The following is an 18,595-nucleotide window of genomic DNA, read 5'->3' on the forward strand; positions in this document are numbered from 1 at the left end:
GAGAAGAACTCCCTGAGAGTAGTCTGGCTGAGCAGAATTTAGGAGTTTGGCTTGATGAAAAACTTAACATGAGTCAGCAGTATGTGCTTGCAGCTTGGAAGGTCAGTGATGTCCTGGGTTGCATCAGAAGAGAAATGACCAGCATGGCAAGGGAGGTGATTATCTCCCTTTATTCTGCTCTCCTGGGGACACATCTAGAGTACTGTGTCCAACAGAAGAGGGTTGTGGAGTTTGTGGAGAGGGTCCAGAGGAAGGCCACGAAGATGATCCAAGGGCTACAGTAACTCTCTTATGAAGATAGGATGAAGGATCTGAGCATGTTCAGCCTGGAAAAAAGAAAGCTGCAGGGTATTTAATTCTTCCAGTAATTTAAAAGGAGTTTATAAACATGAGTGGAATCAACTTTTTACACAGTTAGATAGTGATAGGGCAAGGGGGAGTGGTTTTAAACTGTAGGAAGGGAAATATAGTTTAGATCACTAGAGAGAAGCTTTTTAATGAGAGAGTGATGAGATGCTGGAACAGGTGCACTGGAGGGAAAGTGGATGCCCCATCCCTAGAGGTATTTAAGGCCAGGTTGGACTAGTACCAGATCTGGAGATCTGTGGCCCTGCCTGTGACAGGGAGGCTGGAACTTGGTGATTCTTGAGGTCCCTTCCAACCCAAGCTGTTATATGATTCTACATACAGGAACGTAGGGGAAAATTGAAGCTGTGAAATAGAAGCATGCGTGTGAATGTGGATCCTACTTATTTAGAAATGAAGTCACTCATTTTGCATTTTCTAAGGACTGTAAGTTGGACTTTACTTCAAAATGAGTGCACCTCTACAGGATCTTAATTCAGCTACTTGGATGAAAACACCTGTACTTTGACTTCTGTACTTTTTGAGCATCCCAGTGTATCCCTTGGGGCAGGCATGTACCAGGTGAGATCTTATTTCATGAGGAATGCAGCACTGCTGATGTTGTAATCTGTTTTCATCTCTGAAGTTGATGCAGATCTTCTGATGTATAGACCACAGTAGTATAATTACCCTAATTCAATTTATAGTAATTCTCATTTACCCATTCCATTGTAAGGTTTCTAGCAACAAAGATTCATACAGAATCATAAGATTACTTGGGTTGTGAGAATATACAGTATATACAATGACATGAATATTTTTCTAGTCCAAAGGCAAGGGTAAATCATTAGCCCAGATATAAATTGCTCACTATTTTATGTAGTCTAAATTTTCATGTGCTGCTCAATCAAACCCTATACCCTGTGTAAAAAGCTAATGGAGTGTGGCATTTTTTTATATACTTGCAGCAGTTACTCACTAAATCTTTGAGAAATTGTCTTGAGACAATGAGCCCAAGGGTGCCATGTAAAGCATATGCAAAGCAGGTCTGGTCTTGTGCTAGACTTCTCAATACACATTGAACCTTTATATATCACTGAATGTGCTGTTCTAAATTAAATGAAATGTACAGCTTAACTTGAGATGCTGTTCATTCAGCAGTGTGGTGTGGGATCTCTAAAATCCTGAAGGTGGCTGTGCTTCACTGAGAGATATGACTGGCATTGCTTCTCTTCATTTTTTTTTCCTGACTTCTTTTTCCCCTCCTACAGAGATTGGATAGCCTGGAAAGCTGTGATTATTTAAAAAAAAAAAACAAACAAACAAAACCACCACCACCAAAAGCCTGTCCAAGCCTTTACATAGCCTTTGTTAAGTTGATACGGAAAGGAAAGAAACTGAGCCTGTGGAATGTCTGGCCATAGTGTATGTGGCATGTATTCAGACTCAGCCTTGCAGCAAATGTATCCCAGCTCTGTACCCTGGCTCTGGATGCATCTGAAAATCACCTTAAATAGCATGAAAGAGGAAAAATTGGAACCAATCCATTGAGATGTGGCATAGTCATTATGATACAAATAACACACATTGCTCAAATTCACTTGCATGGTAACATCTAGCAGATTTATTTGCCTGCATGTCTATCATTTATCACACCTGGCAGTCTAGAAATGGCAAAAGCCCTCAGAAGTGATTCAATAATTACATATAGTAGAAGGGAAAAGTGTTTAAGCTTGTAGAATTGCTCATAAGTGAAGAGCACAGTACAGAGTACAGAGTGAGAGTTAAAGCTTTTCTATAGTCTTAATTTAGCCCCTTTGTTTGACTATTTCAAAACAATCCTTATTTATATAACAGTATCCCATTCTTTCCCAGGGGCTCTGTACCTTCCCAAGCACAGACAATTGGAGCTATTGCTTTGGAGATAGATGCCTTATGGGTTAACATGTACATTAAAACCAGGGTCCCATAAATTGTTCAAACCTGAAAGTATTAGATGTGAAGCCATCCAGATTGGGGGACAGGGGAAATAGAATTTGTGGAGGTAGGAAGGAGGTGAAAATATGTGCTTTAATGCAGTTCACTGCCAGACCTCTTTTCTGGTTTGGTTTTGTTTTTCCAGTGTATGTGCGTAATTAACTGTTTGTGGAGTCATCCATAGTGAGAGGTTTTGTCAGCACAGAGCTTGGTGCATAATGTCATCTGTTCACGATAGCTTGTCATTCTATGTAGCTGGTTGGTGATTTACTGCAGTCAGCATGGGATGGAGATTAGTAAAAAGAATGGGGGCCCCATGTTGCCAACAGTGGATCTTTGTGCCCATGGCATCTTTTTAGACCAACTGATGCTTTTAAGAAAGAAAGGGGTGGGGGGGTGGGGCGGAAGGGAAGGGAATGGGCAAACTTTCAAATGTGCTTCACGTGTTTCTTTCTTCTTTATGTTTGAAATTGAAGAATTTTACTTGGGCTAAAAGTAATTTTTAAAAACTTATTGAGTTGCGGCAAACAACTTGACAATTAGGAGTGTTTGATGCTTGTGGCACAGGAGTACAGGCTAGAAGGCAGTGATAAGTTTGCTAGTCCAGTGGGACAAAGATAACATTACTAAAACACTATTGTTTTGATTCACAGACCTTCTGACAGCCATACAGGATCATTTACCAGCGAACCTCGTGCCAGTAATGATTACAAAAACTGAACTAAACGGATGTTTTGCATTTACGTCAAATCCTAGCCAGGGCAGTGGGTAGGGAAGAGGAAATTCACTGGTAAATGGGAAAGGAACTAAGTAAAGTTGGCAGGGGAAGAAATGTTATTTTTCCAACCTACAATAGGATATGACAAACAATAGATGTAGTTTACTGTTATTTATAAAAACAACAACAACAAAATCCTTTTGGAACAGTAGCCTTCTCTAACTTTAGAAGATAGAGGTTTACTCTTCTAGAGGAGGGGAGCAAGCAAGAAGATTGTTTCAATTTTAACCCCTGATTCCTCCCTATCCAGGCTATGGGAACCTAAGCCCCAGCACTGTGTCTGGTCGAATTTTTTGCATCTTCTTCGCCCTCTTTGGGATCCCCCTAAATCTTGTCCTCCTGAATGAAATTGGGCAGCTGATGTTGTTGGGAGTTCAGCGTAGTGCCCATCACCTAGAGGAGATGTTTCACTGGAAGGTAAGCAGTGGGGCTGGGCATACCACACCCTTAAGTTTGGGGAGAGAAGGAACACTGTCTGGTATTTTGGATCCTCTGAGCAACAAGGACATACCTTCTTGGCAAAAAATGCAATAATGCTCAGGAATAACGGGAAATGAATAAATTTGGTTATGACAGCCCTAGGAGGTGTTAGATAAGGTCATTCATTAGTTGATGGAACTTCTGTGATTAATAGCTTCCCTTCCAGCAAGAGAATTGCCAGAGCCTTAGAGCCATTAGCAGTCCTAGGATAGCTAGTATTTTTATCAGTCATGGTTGGAATCACTCATTTAAGTTAAATGGGAGCATTTGTGAAATAAGCTATAAAATGGCATGATTTTTGGACTCAAGAAAAGGATGACCAATTTGTGTTGACTGAGAGAGCCACACTGTTAGTGGAATGCTGTGAATGTATGTGTTCTTATGGAGCTTGATATCAACTTCAACTAGAAAATAAGCTTTGCTTTCCATGACACCTTTCCTACAAGCCTTTGCGTTGTTTCATTTTACTAGATAAAAGCTGCTCTGCTGATGAAGACCTGTGCACTAGTAACAGGGTTGTTATTGTTCCTCCTGCTACCTCCCTTGTTGTTCTCTAACAAAGAAGGATGGACTTATGAAGAGAGTTTCTACTATTCCTTCATTACTCTCAGCACAATAGGATTTGGAGATTATGTGATTGGTGAGTAGTTCAAATGTAATTTATTTTACCTATTCAACATCAAAGCTGAATATGCAGCATATCAATTTCTTGCCTTGGCAGTCTAACACCACCAGCAGTCCATAGGTGTGATGACAAATCTGTTGTGGTAGGTGTTGGATAGATTGGAGAAGACACTGTTTCTAAGATAGGAATACCACATGTGGAAGAAGAAAGCAGTCATTTCCTTGTCAATGAGAAATCTTTCACCATTCAGGTGATCTGTTTGTTGAGTGAGTGGGACACTAGACTGGAGTGCTGTTTTTAATCATAGCAGTTGGTGACAATGCACTTGGTGCACACCATTGCATTATCAATGTTTGGTTATAAAGATGCTACTCTGCATTGCCATTAACAATGAGCATTCCTCAGATGAAACCCCAAATAAAACTTTCTAGAAGCAGCACTGGTCACTAGTAGGCTATCAGGCATCATGCACCATCTACTTTTAGTTGCCAGACTATTTTGTCAGAGGAAATGGGTTTGGACCTATGCCTGATGGATTTGCTGAAACACAGGTCACACCTTTTTGATAAAGACATTAACAATAAATTGATTATAGAAACACATGCACCCTTGAATACCTAAAAGATAAGCTAAAACATCTTAATAATGATTCTTTATTTTCATCTCTTTGTAGTGCTTGCTTGATGCTTGAACAACTTAAAGATGGTTAGCATAGGACTGGTCTACAGTGCATTGAAGTCCTGATGAGAGATTATCTAAACACACTTAAAATAGCTTGAATGAAGATAGCTTGGGCAAGGGCATCCAAATGGAGCTTAACAAAAGCTAGCCACTTCAACATTCTTTAGGTGTTTCTGAACTCTGCTGCAGCAAATTTCACTCCATTCATGACTGATTTTGAAGGTCCTCTTCCTCTTCCAGACATGCCTTCACTTATGTGGTACCTATGTACTAGCATAAATACACTGGTTCATATCAGAATAGCAAATACATCTCAGTGACCTGTAGTATGTAAAGATCAGACGATTTTGGCCTTACCATCTTATGTTTGTTGCTTATGACTCTATATAAAACTAAGTGAAGCCAGGGCATGTGTTCATGCTTTATTCTGTGACTGCTGCACAGTCTCCCAATTAGTGTGATCCCTGGCACTGTTCTGGATCAGGTACAATTTGGGGAGTATCACATGTTGGGAGTAACACCCATCATCTCATTTTGACACAACTGCTCTGTCTTTGGTAAAATATAAGCCAGACAATAGCACTTTGATTTGAAATTATAAAACTGGCTATAGAATACACTATTTAGTAATACTGATGTTGCTTCTCCTACTGGTTCTGAAATCTAGTAATTTACATTCAGTAAGCCCTTCTATTAGAATCATTTTACTGTGCATGTCCTAAACTGCTTCTCGGCTTCTCCTCCCCAGGACTACATATATCAGACAATCTAGGAAGACTCAAATGGTTATTTTCTCTTATTTTCATTTATTATTTAGAAGGAAACAAATTTTATACCTTTTGAACCTGGAACTGATGAAAGGTGCTTGTTTGCAGTTTGAGTGTAGTACTCTCTATGACACACACATGTTCACCTTGTTGTAGTAAACCAGCTGAAAGAGCAGTTACGACATAGGTGGTTGGTAAAGCCCAAGCATTATTCAGTTACTAGTGATAATCTCAAAATGCCTCGCAGTCCCATTATATTGAAAATCAAATAAAATTAAAATTAAATATTACATATTATAATATGTATATTACACCATTCATATGATATAACTATATCATAATACACAATCAATGGATGCAATGTAGCTCCACTAACCAGTTACTACTTCCATAATCTTTTAGGTTCTAGCTGTGGTCCTTGAACTGTTTGGGACTCACCAGTCTTTGCAAGCAATGACAGCATAGAATTAGTACATACAACAGGTTACAGATGACCAACACCTAAATACCTGCCTCTGTGGATGTCCCTTATCAACCTAATCCTATGTGTAAGTTTCAGTGGAACACAGTTACAGGGTGTGAGTTTCAGGCTTACGGAGGCACAGTGTAATACATCTAACCTCCACACCCTATATCTAGAAAATCATGTGCTCTGTAGTATCTGTTATGCTGCAGGTATTCACTTACAAACATTTTTATGGTAAGGAAAATAAATAATGAGACCTGAGAAGCAGTAGAGAACAGTCCATGCAGAGACTGCTGCAGCTGGTCTGTATCCTGTAACTCTCTTGAGGTCTTTAATCATATCCCAGCCTGCTCTATGAATTCAGACCAATCACTTCATAAGACTAAGCTCATTACTTTATTTTGCCTGTATTATTGTTTTTACTATTGCTATAGATACCATCTTAGCCCATAGAAGCCTCTTCTCACTAAACACTGTGGGAATACAAACCAAAATGTAGCTCTGCTCTAAAGGGATCACTGACTATTTAACTGAGCAATGAGACAACATGAACAGATAACAATATAAAGATGTTTTTAAAGGGTGTTTACAAGCAGGAGGTGGACCCAACTTTTTACAGTCAGATAGTGACAGGACAAGGGGAAATGACTTTAAACTAAAAGAGGGGAGATTTAGTTTAGATGTTAGGAAGAAATTCATTACTAAGAAGGTGGCGAAACTGGCTGCCTGGAGGGGTTGTGTATGTCCTGTCTCTTAGGTTATTCAAAGCCAGGTTCAATGGAGCCTTGGGCAGCCTGATCTGATGGGTAGCAGCCCTGCCCGTGGCAGAGAGTTGGAACTGGATGATCCCTTCCAACCTAAGCCATTCTATGATTCTAAGGCTTGGCTGTAGCTAGAAGTTTTTGGACTGCTTTATGTCCCTTCCCCTCACTTCTGCCAGCCTCTGCTTACAGGAAAACCCTCTTACATACTAATATAATATTGTAAAGCTGAGTGAGTGATGCATGAGGAAAAAAAAAAAGAATCTGTACTCAAACATGAACAGATTAACTTACAAACAGCCCTGTTTTAGGGTTTAGTTTTTCATGATTCTTAATAGTTCTTAGTCCTACATAGGTAGGAATTGCTAATATTAGATCATATTTATCTCCTTTCTCTTTGCTTTACATGAAATGCCTTTTTGAGGCAGTCTTCACTCCATGTCTTAATGTTTGTGATGTTTCCTTTCTAGGGATGAACCCAGACCGCACCTATCCAAGCTGGTACAAGAATGTAGTCTCTATTTGGATCCTCTTTGGGATGGCCTGGCTTGCACTAATTATCAAATGCTGCATCAACTTACTGGAGAGCTCCAGTGACTTCTGTCAGTGTGACAGGAAGAGCACAGAGTTGTCAGAAGACGTAATGGATGATGGCAAAAAGAGTATGACAGGACTTTGCAACGTGGAGTGCTGCAATGACAAAGACAAAATAGCAGGAGGACCAGGTGCATGTCACACCCATACAGCTTCTATGGAAGCACTTTAGAGGAGAAACATACCTTTGGTGTCTCTCACATTCCAATACACAAGAGATCACTGCTTAGAAATGTGGAAATGGAGCTGCCCTGACATTCACACTGGGATGCAACCCTGCTTGTTGAGTATGAAATGCTTCTATTCTGAATCAAAAATGGCAGCAAAATATCTCATTTTAGCACCACCAAGTATTACCAAGAAGGCTCTTGACCAACCAAAAGTAGGTTTTCAGAGATAATACCTACATTCCCACCTCAGAGTGAGGTAAACTTTGATATCTACACCCAGCACTGCCCACTGTCTTTTTCTTTGCAAATAAAGTTTATGTAGCCTTCAACTGTATATATGGTATTTTGCAAATGCCACAACTAAAACAGGAAGCATAATTTAATACAGGAAGCAAACTGCATGTTGCCAAAATGCTCAGTGGAAAAATATTCTTTTAAACAAGCTGGCAGTGACTACGAATGAGCAGCATCACCTGTGTGCTTGTGCTTGCCAAAGGTGGTAACGTATTTTTGCTGTCTGATCATTTGTATGTGAATAGCAATGAGGTAGAGATTGTAGAGGTGCCTAATAGAAACTGAATGTTTGTTTTTGTTAGGGAAGCTTCTACATCAGAGGTCCACTAACATTAAAAAAGATAGTAGGCAGTTTTGTTTTTTTTTAATTTCAGAACTTATATAGGGTGTCATCTAAATGTCATCTAAATGCAACCATTCATTTGGATGCATTTTTTTCTTTTTCACATTATGGAAGCTGGAAAAGGAAGACTAGGGGCAAGAGTTGCTTTAATCAACAAACAAATGTGAGTACCTTCAACAATGATCAGGAGTGATGCTGTTATCATGAGCTTCACATGGCATAGATGAATACTGTATTTGCTTGTCTAAGTCTTTTTATAAGCACAACTGCAGTTTGATCTGTAATGAAAAACCTGATCATTTAGCATGTCTGTCAATTGTGAACTGAAAATTTTTAAAAATTCCTGTAAGTTCTCAGAAATCTTTTGAAAAATTGTGCCATTTAAAAAGGCCCAACAGAATTTAACTTCTGCTGTTGTTCATATAGCAATATCCATATTGTGTTCTTATTCCTGTTGTGGTATTTGCACCCTAGAGCAAATTGCACAACTAACTTGGAAAACTTGACCATAGGAGTAAGCCAGAAGGAAGTATTTGGGTGAGCCTAAGCGTCTGCATTGGTTCTAGATCTTCACACAGGCAGAAGAAAGTGAGTAGAAAGCATAAGATGTTGGAGCATGATGCCCATGAATTAGGAATATACATACCTGGGCTGCCAGCAATGCAGTGAGAGAAAATTTTGGACTTCAAGAAGACAAGTTCTGGATGACATATCATGAAAAAAATAGTCTCCCAAATAGGCCAGTCTGGGCTTCAGTATTTTGTGGAATTGGTTATGAAAGAAAAAGCGAGAAAAGAATCTGCATGATCAAATTAAGACTGTCAGCCTTTTTGTCATCAGGTTTTTGCCAACTCTGTAGTGATAAATGTTCTCTCAAGTACTTTTTCAATAGTCAGCAAATATAAGAAAGGGAGTTAGTGGAAATCTCAAGTTGTAGTTGGGAAATTGATGCGTAATAAATAAAACTGATTATTTTTTTTTTATTTTTAGTATTGGAAAATTCTTTAACAGTCTTCTGCACAAACTTTTATGTTCTCATATGTTTGTTCTCCTGTGTTTTGTTTTGTATATTTTCACTGTTGGATGTACAATTTAGTTTTCACTAATGTTCATAATGGGCTAGCCCATAGTAAGGCTAAAGTACAGTTTTTAAGCCTAAGTGAATCAGAATTCTACAACATTAAATGTGATATTCTTTTGTATCACCTTTGAGGTGCAAAACTCAGCAAATATTATACTATCATAAAAGCCAGGTGTCCAGGGGATAATAGGAGTTTCTGTTGTCAAGGATGAGAATGGCTGTGCTAAATCTATTTAAGGTTTAATTGAAATGTCACAGCTCTGGGGATTTTAACCAACTCTGCTCTTGCATAAGAAGGCTTAGCTTGAAGAGTTTCCTCTATTCAGTTTGGATGTCTATTATATTACTCCCATATATTTCGTAACTACTATGTGTTTGTAGTTTCTGAGTGAGGTGTTCATAAGTTCTCTAGAGAATTGGGCACCCCATACATACTGAAGTATAAACAGCTGCATGCCTTAGGACAGCTAATTTTGCTTCTGAGAGCTGGAAAGAGGAGGAACTTCAGTAGTCCTGAAAAAGGAAAAACAGTAATTCTTCGTAGATCTTAGTGCTTCCACTGTATGAACCCTGGTTCATCAACAAATCTAAGCATGGGGCTAGGTCTCAAAATGATTCAATATCTGTACAAGCAAACCTTACTGATTCACTTCCTTCCTCAGCTGTGCTGATCTATTGCCCAACAGCTTCCCCATGAGACTAGTCCTCCCAGATGCAGCATACCTAGTAGGAGGAGGCTTATCTGAACTGCTAATTGATCTTCCAGAGCTGCAAGCTGCCTGCTTGTGTCCTAGACCACCTGAAAATATTACATAAATTGGCCAAATACCACCCCGCCTGAGTTCTCTGATGGCCCATTAGCATGTTGTCATTTATAAGTAACCTTTTATTGACAGTTAATCAGCAGGATTATTCTCTCCCATTCCCCACAAACTGCTGTGCCTCTCCCCTTTCTATTCTTTATAAAGCTGTGCTGCGGTTAAATGACATGGATGAATTTGTCCCAAGAGGGATGAGGAGAAAATGGAATTTTGCAACATCACAAAAACATCATCACCGATGTGCCTTCACTACCAAAATATGAAAGGTTATCTACTCAAGGGTAAAATAAAGAAAACAAAAGCATGGTGCTGTTATCATTCTTGTCACAGTGAACTTTCAGTCTCCTGTAATCTTCACTGGAAAATTACAGATGCTTCTTGATGATTATTTTTATAACATATCTTCCTGTTCAAATAAAAATGCAGTTTCCATTAGTGATTTCAGGACATTCCTTCACTTTTACAAGAATTCACAAGTGAATTCTTCTCTGTTGCTCTTTGTTTTTCTTGTAGAAGAAGAGGGGCTGGATGCATGTTTTGTTAGTAAGTTGTAAATATTTATGTAACATCAATATCCAAAGACTTTTTCACAGTTATGTAGAGCATAATGCCCTGCTGACCTTTGTACAGTTGCCCAGGAAACAAATACCTTTAAGAAATACCTTTAGCCCCTCACTTAAAGAACAAACCCTGGTTTCAGCCTCTTTTTCATGCTGGCTCTTTCAGCCAGTCTAAATGAGATGTTTACCCCCTGGGGAGAGTTATATCCAGAAATGCATACTAAGATATTATGGCAACATAGTACAGACTGATCAGAACTGTGTTTCTAGTTATCTAGTTGACTACAGCGTTTTAAGATCCTTATACTAAAACAAAAGGCAGAGCTCCGTTCCTCTGCTAATTTCTGGGCTAAAAAAAAAGTCCAGGATGTTATTTTTTCTCTCCATTGTGGGTTGATGAGATCTTATCTTACAACTGGTATCTTATCTTACAGCTGATGTCCAGCTCAGGTTAGAGCTAAGACTGCCTGCCCTGGAAAAGAAAAGGTTCAGGGACATCTAATTGATGTCTACATGTTTCAGAAGAGAAGGTACAGAGTAGATGGAGCCAAGTGCTTTTCAAAGATGCCTGGTGCCAGGACAAGAGGCAGTGGGCACAAACTGAAATGCAGGAGGTGCCAACTGAACATCAGAAAGTATCTTTTTACTATGACGGTTATCAAGCACTGGTAGAGGTTACCTGGAGAGGTTGTGGAGTCTCTTTAATTGAAGATGCTCAAAAGTCATATAGACATGGTCTTGGACAACTGACTGTTGTGACCCTGCTTGAGCAGGAGTTGGACCAGATAAGCTCCAGAAGTTTCTCTGCCTCAGCTGTTCTGCATTCAGTGTCAAGCCACCCTCCTGCTCATAGTTCATGACTGTTACTGGTTTGCAGTATCTCTTTAAACATAGTAGTGTGAGCATTTAGTTTATTCTACAAATAAATATTCTGGCTGGTAGAAGAGGGGAATGCAATGAGCTTTGAGCTACTGCTCTTTTCCATGAGGGGTGCCAAACAGCCTCAGATATCCTTGTTTTAAAATCTTCGTAATTTGCTGGAAAGGCAAAGCTTTTTGTGTCAGATATGCTCCAAGTTCTTTTAGTCTGTAGAAAACCTGAAAGAATTAGCAATACTTAAAGGCTTCAGTTAAAGCCTGAAGGAAGGTTGTGGTGATGAATTCACATGTATGTCTTCCTTCTGAGACAGCACTAGTTACAGTAATCCAGGAAGTACTGTACTGCAAGCAGTGACCTGGGGAACTGAGCAACAATTAAGTCTTCCCTGGGGACCTCTACGGAAATCCAGCATCTCTGGATATTTTAGCTGTTTGTTTTTTTGTCCATGATATTGTTACCTCTTGCATTCAATACTGAATTTTTCAGCTGAATAGTGATATAAAGGCGTGAGGATTGGATATCTGAGCTTAGACTTCAGAAAATTTGGGACCTATCACAGAATTTCTGCTTGATGTCACAAGTATGGATAATTATATTCTCTATCTGCATTGTCCTATAGAACCTGGAAAGAGCAAAGTATGCATGCAGAAATAGCTGACTAATTCAGGCAGCCTTTTTCCACACAGCACTGTGCTGTGATTCCTTTGGTAGCAACAAGGATCTATAAGTGGCTTTTCTGTCTTTGTAAACCAGAGATGCCCCAGAACCAGCCAGGGAAGCTGAGGAAGTCACTTAGGTCAAAGAGGCACACATTCATATTTCTGTGTGATGAAAATCAAGGAGCTGAAATCTGTATCACAGGTAAGGTCCCAAGCTAGACAGAATCTGGTCTTTCTCAGTTCCCTGAGCTAAATATTCATTGCAGGGAAAGAAGAAGGATGTGTAGTGGTGTACTCTTTAGTTCTCTTGTAAAGGTGTGGAGATGTGAAAATATGGCACCTAGGATCCAAATCCAAACATAATCTAGATGCACAGTGTGGGACAAGTACCCCTGCAGAGCAGGTACCCAGCAGCATAGAAGGAGCAGAGACTTGGCCCCAAATACCAGGTGAGTAACTTCTGAGTAGCTAATAGCAATTTTTGAGAAGGTCTCTAGCCCTTTAATAGGGGCTGAGGCACCTGTGGTCAGGTTGCCGCTGGAGGGCCCTAGGATGCCAGCTGCATGACAGAACTTTGGAGTGTGGTTGAGCTCTGCCGCATTCAGTTCAGTTATATCAGATGTGAATGATCTGTTTTAAAGTGAAGTTCGACATCCAGATGGAACAACTGTGCGTGTCATTACACAAATAAATGACGCACAGGAAAAGAAGTCAAGCTGTGCAGTCTCTGGGTAGGTGAGCAGGTTTTGCACCTATAATCTTCCACACTGCTTGCTTCGCAATGAGAGGGAGCTGTCAGGGACTGCCAATAGGAACCATGCCTCCCAGCCTTGCCCTCTCTTATCATATTTCTAAGCAAAACTAGCTGATTAAGCAGGGTCTGGTGTGACTGACCTGACATCTAGTTTCAGATCTGCTCAGAATGGGATCATTTGTTGATTCATGCTCAGTAACAAACACAGGCACTAGCTTTCAAGTCTGCAGCCCCAGACCCCTTTGCTCAGATAGATAGGCACTGGTTTTGTTTAGCAGTCTGCTGATTCTGTGGGTCACAGCACTCCTAATCTGAGCAATGAGAGATGCTGAAACTGCAAACACACATACACACACACACAGTAAAGTTGGAACAGATTTTTCAATGCAGTCAGTTACGTGTATGCAAAACAGTGAAGCTGAGTAAGGGCAATATAAGACCATATTGTAGGAACGTGCTGCTGAACTAATTCAAATCTTATCTACACAAGGAAGTATTTGCCTATTCACTTCAATCAATTGGAATCATTATACCAGGAAACCCTCCTATCAAGTTTAATGCTCATATTACTTTTCGCAGGGAAATACAGGCTTATCTTGTTGGAATAACTCCTGCACTCGCCCTCTGCACCATCATAGTTAGGCTGGCAAAACTTGGCAGGAGGACTAAATTCTCTCTTAAGCCTTTTATTTCTAAAACTCGGCTTTGACACTCTTAAGGCAAAATTAATGTTCCCTATCCTGTAGCTCCCAGAAATACTGGCAGAAGTCACTGCTTAAGATTTGTACAATCTTTTTCAGAAATAAGACTGCATAGATCACACAAGGCAACTCCAGCTTTGCCTTATCTCATCAGTCTCCAAAGTGTTCCTTTCTGTTCTCATACTTTTCTTTGAAATGCTTTGTTTAACTTGAAAAGGCTATATAAGGTTGCAGATTTATTTATGCTAACGATCAGGCAAGGAATTCATCTCATCTGATATTATGCGTCTATATATAATTTGATCAAAGGCACTTCAAGGGTATGATTCATCCAACCCATTTTAAGATAAGACAAATTTCACCTGAACAATGTATATAACTCTCAGGCATTTCTATAGGCAGCCTTGGCATCGTGCACATTTTGGTGGATGAGTCACAATCTAGACGTCTTTACTCGCCCTGCATTTAAGCCACCAGTTATTCTTCTTCCATGTTGATGGAAACAGCGCAATCACTTTTGCTTTTATTTTAGGTCACTTTCACATTTTGATTTTCAGGCACTTGGCAGCTGTGTGATGTTTGATTTGCAAACACTCTCAGAGAAAGGCTCAGTCCAAGCCAATCAGTTTCTTTACAAAAAATATTAAACTTTTTTTTACTTTTATCTTTTGATTTCCTTCTTTTTTTTCTAATTTTCCACTCCAAAATATAAGCTATGATCTCAAACTACTTATCCGTATACCTTTATATGTTCAAAAATCTCTTCTTTCCACACTTCACATGGGATTTTTATGTGGTTCTGTGCTTGTTTTTGTTGCAGGTGGAAGTTTTTTAAAACACTTCTTTAACAAGGCAATCATTTGGGAACCTGAAAAAAGCATGATCATGTCTATGCCATGCAATACAGGCATATGGACTAAAGCTGACCTTTTCCTCCCCAGGCTGCCATGCCTGTATCATGCACATAAACTGTAGGGCTGCTTGGAAAGGCCCTTCTTCCTATTTGCTCTGTACTCTGGTTATCAAGCTTATGCTGCTAGCCACAATACTGCTGGTTTAGGCATCTTTGCATGTGGGATGCATCGTGTGATGCTGACACTCTAGCATGCATCACTTGAAACTGCTGTTACCCCCATTCAGTAGAATGCAATGGAAAGTTCTGTTCTTAAGACCCTCCATGTGCACCCAATATTCTTTAAGAGGTACCACAGGAAGGGTTTAAAGCCAGCACTTACCAAATTGATTAAAAAAGCCACATGTCACTTCAACCACTTTCCTACTGAGAAGTTCCCAGTTAAATTGTGGCTATCTCAGAGGATGCTTGCCGACCCAATCTGCATACTCCCCAACTCCCTCATAAAATCTAGAGATTAAGATAATGGAAAGACACTAAATATACACCAGATTCCTGATGGGATAACTGAGCAGATTATGAGTATCTTCAGATGATGTAAACTTGTATAGTCTTGTGCTAGCCAAGAATGTAGACTTAAAATCACGTTTTCAATTGAATTGGAAGTTAACTCATAAATGTATGAGGTTAAGATATCAGGGAAGTCACAGCTGTTGTCTTTCTCAAGCAGGAGTCTGGGTGATAGCTCTGGGTTCCTCCCATGTAAGCCCCAAATCAAGAGTAGTGTTGGCTTACATGTTCCTGGTGGAGGAGGGACACATATGTTATCCTCTCACTAGCATGTTTTCTTCTTCTTTGTGAATGCAGCTGCTGCAGCCCTTACAGCAAAAGTAGCCCCCTGTGACACAAAACAGGCACCAGATCTGGACAATACCACCTACCTGTTTGAGATAGTTCAGTAGTAGCTCCTTGCTGTTTTTGTTCAACGAATGTGTCACATGGGATGTGTGCATTCTTATTTGCACAATATAACCTAAATCACAAGGGTGCTTGTAGGCAGCCCATCAGTTGCTTCCAACCCACTGATAAATCCATCTGTACCTTGAGTAGTTTCTCTTTTATTTTAATCAATTTTTAATATGTAATTATCTATATTTTAAAATCTGATTATCATTTATATGTATTAAAATATTTTAAATATGTATTTATTTATAATACAGTATCCAGCTGTTAAAAACCAGACAAATCTGATTTATAATTTTAGTTATCCAAGTCATTCTGAAGACAGAGACACAAGTTACAAGAATACACCTCTTTTGATTCTTCCCTGGTTTTCTATGTTCCATGTAGAGACAATGAAAGGTTTTACTGTCCAGTATCTTTTGAGCCTAGATTTGTCCTGCATAGGATAATCAAGACATGGTAAGAGTCATAGTAATTTTAGCTAGACAAAGGATGAAGGAAACAGGTGAGAAGCAATCATCTCAGAGATTATACCTTCAGACACCAAAAGGAAATAGCATAATCTGTGGGGACTGTTGTTTTATTTTTTCTTTTCTTTTTTAAAATAGATGCATTAAATGCTTTAGTCTCTTCTGTTTGTTTGTTTCAGCTAAAAGGTTTTCCATCTTTAAAAATAATTTTCTTCACAGTGTTTGAGGTTACAGAAGTCAATACTTTGGGCTGGTTTGTCACTGCACTAAACTGTCAGTAATAACAACAGAACACTGTAATTTGTGGAAAGTGGCAATTTAATTGGAAATATCAAATTTTCCATTTCCTGTATCTGTGAAATGTGATTTTAAATATAAATGAGGGTCATACCCAAGGGGATGATCCAGACTGATTCTTTTAAATTAACATCACCATCTGAATGAATGCTCTTGTGCCATTTTCTAAGTAGTTTTTAAGGTGGATTGGTAGGGGAGCAGGTGGATGAATGAGCAAACTAACAGGTGAGACCTCAGCATAATGAAAAGGTCAGGGTCACTTAACAGAACAGAGCACAAAAGGAGGGAGCTGCTGGATGAGTATATCCTCATTGGACAGCATTCACTGGAGATACTAGTGATTGCTTGCAGTGTTGTGATGGGGATACTAAAAGTCTGTAGTGAAATGTATGGATGGCAATTAAAACACGATGGCAGCGACAATTTTAGATCTAACTCCTTTCTTTTTATCAGCCAATAAAACGACAAGAGATCCTTCTGGGTCTTGAAAACAGTTCCTGTCTTTTGATATCCTGGCTAGTAGAACTGCTGAAGGTTCCTTTTTGACACCTTCTTTGCTTCCAGGACCTCTCCCTCAGGGCACAGTAGGTATTACAAAGCCCACACTTGACATCTCAGCATCTATTGTTTTCCCAACCAAGGATGCTTTGTGTAGCTGGAGTCGGGTGATTGCTATTCAGTGAGGCAAGTAATGCCAGTGGCAAAGTGCATTAAAGTTGATGAGGCAGTGGTGAAACCTACTTCACCTTGACTTCTTGCATGGTTTATAAACTGAGTATGAAGGCAGGGTGTGTGGCACAAATTTTATACAGCTTAAAGCGATGTAGATTATCCAGGCTGTAAAAACCATAGGTTTCCTTTGAATAGCTTCCATGCAACAGTCATAAACATAGGCCTCTTTCCACACTGCTCCATTTATTGTGGTCGGGTTCAGGCCTGCTGCTTGCCCACTGCTTATTGTTACTGGTTTCAGAGGTGCTAAAACAAGGACAGAGCATGCTGTTTTTTGCAGCACACCTTAAATATAGCTTCCTTTTGCTTCTTTTTATGCATAAGACTTCTACAGTCTTGCAACAAAAAAGTTACTTTATCCAGGCTTTTCCTGTCTCCTGTAGGAATTTTCTGATTCTCTGGGAGGAGGGAAATGCTGCTGCTGATACCAGATAGATATCTGAAACTTGAAATGCTCCATGCAGCTTTCTATGAATATAGAATTACTTGATCAAGTACTGTTTGTACTGAAGCAGAATGTCTTAAGTGGCTTGTGACTTTTTATGAAGGAGTAAGGCCACTCCACTCAAAATGACCATCAAGGGTCATGTAAGAATCCTTTACAACCTCATGCAAGTGCAGATGACCAGGGGAAGTAGCCAAAAGAGGATGGAATATCATGACTGCTTAAACTGATGACTATGTATGTAGTAGGTACTTCTTCATATGAAATAGGCAAAGTATAAGTGAATTTATTGCATAAATTTTGTGAAGAAATTTGCATTGTTGTGCTTGATTTTTTGAATAAAAAGCAGAAACTCTCCTGAATGTGTGGGAATTCTCTCACCGCACACTGAGTTACTTCATGGACACCAGTGAGAGACCAGAACTTTACAAGCTCTGTTGCCATTGTTAGGCAAGTCATACGCACTGAGTATTCAGGTTTATTACCTTTAGGTGATCTGTGAATGCTGAGTTATTTGGACCCTTTTGTTGTTACAGAGCTGCCCTCAAGAACTGGCTGTACCAAGGCTTTTATTGTAACGTCGTTCATGAACACTGATTTACCCATGGGTTAGTTTATTATTTCCAGGTCACTCATGAGTGCTCACACATGCTCATGAACACAAACCAGCCATCAGTTTGGAACATACTTTTCAGTTTTAAAAGCATGCATGCCTATTTGTGAAAGTCTAGTAAAAAAAAAAAAAAAAAGATCTACATTCATACACCCTGTCCCAGCTTCTTTGCCTGCATTGCTTGAAGCAGAATATATGTTCTGTTAACTTCAAAGGCGAGTTGCAGTAGAAGGATGCAAACCGGTGAAGTGGGTGGTTGACTGGTAGTTTAGAGGTCTGGATTCTGTTCTCCGTTTTCAGTTTGACCTTCTGCCTGACCCTGGGACCTCTCTTTGTCCATCTTGTCTATTCAGATTGATGGCTTTCCCCCACTGCCTGTTGCTGGATGTAAGTACTGGGTTAATTGAACCGCAGTTTCAGGGCGCGTCTACTTTACAGTCTTAAATCGTACTCCTGCCTTTGCATTTGCTTAAATCCCCTGCCGGG

The 18,595-nt window shown here is 39.6% G+C and overlaps 1 protein-coding gene and 1 long non-coding RNA gene across 2 annotated transcripts in view; one reads left to right on the forward strand and one right to left on the reverse strand.

The window, feature by feature from the left end:
* Positions 1–9,264, forward strand: part of KCNK17 (potassium two pore domain channel subfamily K member 17) — a 24,195-nt gene extending 14,931 nt beyond the window's left edge. Inside the window, exons 3-5 of the mRNA XM_015857817.2 lie at positions 3,351–3,517; positions 4,052–4,220; positions 7,351–9,264. Of these exons, the coding sequence (XP_015713303.1) occupies positions 3,351–3,517; positions 4,052–4,220; positions 7,351–7,646 (632 nt within the window). The 3' untranslated portion in view covers positions 7,647–9,264. The remainder of the gene's footprint in view (positions 1–3,350; positions 3,518–4,051; positions 4,221–7,350) is intronic.
* Positions 7,176–15,455, reverse strand: LOC107311347. Its single transcript, XR_001553999.2, has 3 exons — positions 15,385–15,455; positions 8,928–8,981; positions 7,176–7,570 (listed from the first exon to the last, which is right to left on the reverse strand). It is a non-coding gene; the product is annotated as an uncharacterized LOC107311347 (long non-coding RNA).
* Between the last annotated feature and the right edge of the window lie 3,140 nt (positions 15,456–18,595).

The sequence above is a fragment of the Coturnix japonica genome, chromosome 3 (genome assembly GCF_001577835.2).
Source record: "Coturnix japonica isolate 7356 chromosome 3, Coturnix japonica 2.1, whole genome shotgun sequence".
Taxonomy (NCBI): domain Eukaryota; kingdom Metazoa; phylum Chordata; class Aves; order Galliformes; family Phasianidae; genus Coturnix; species Coturnix japonica.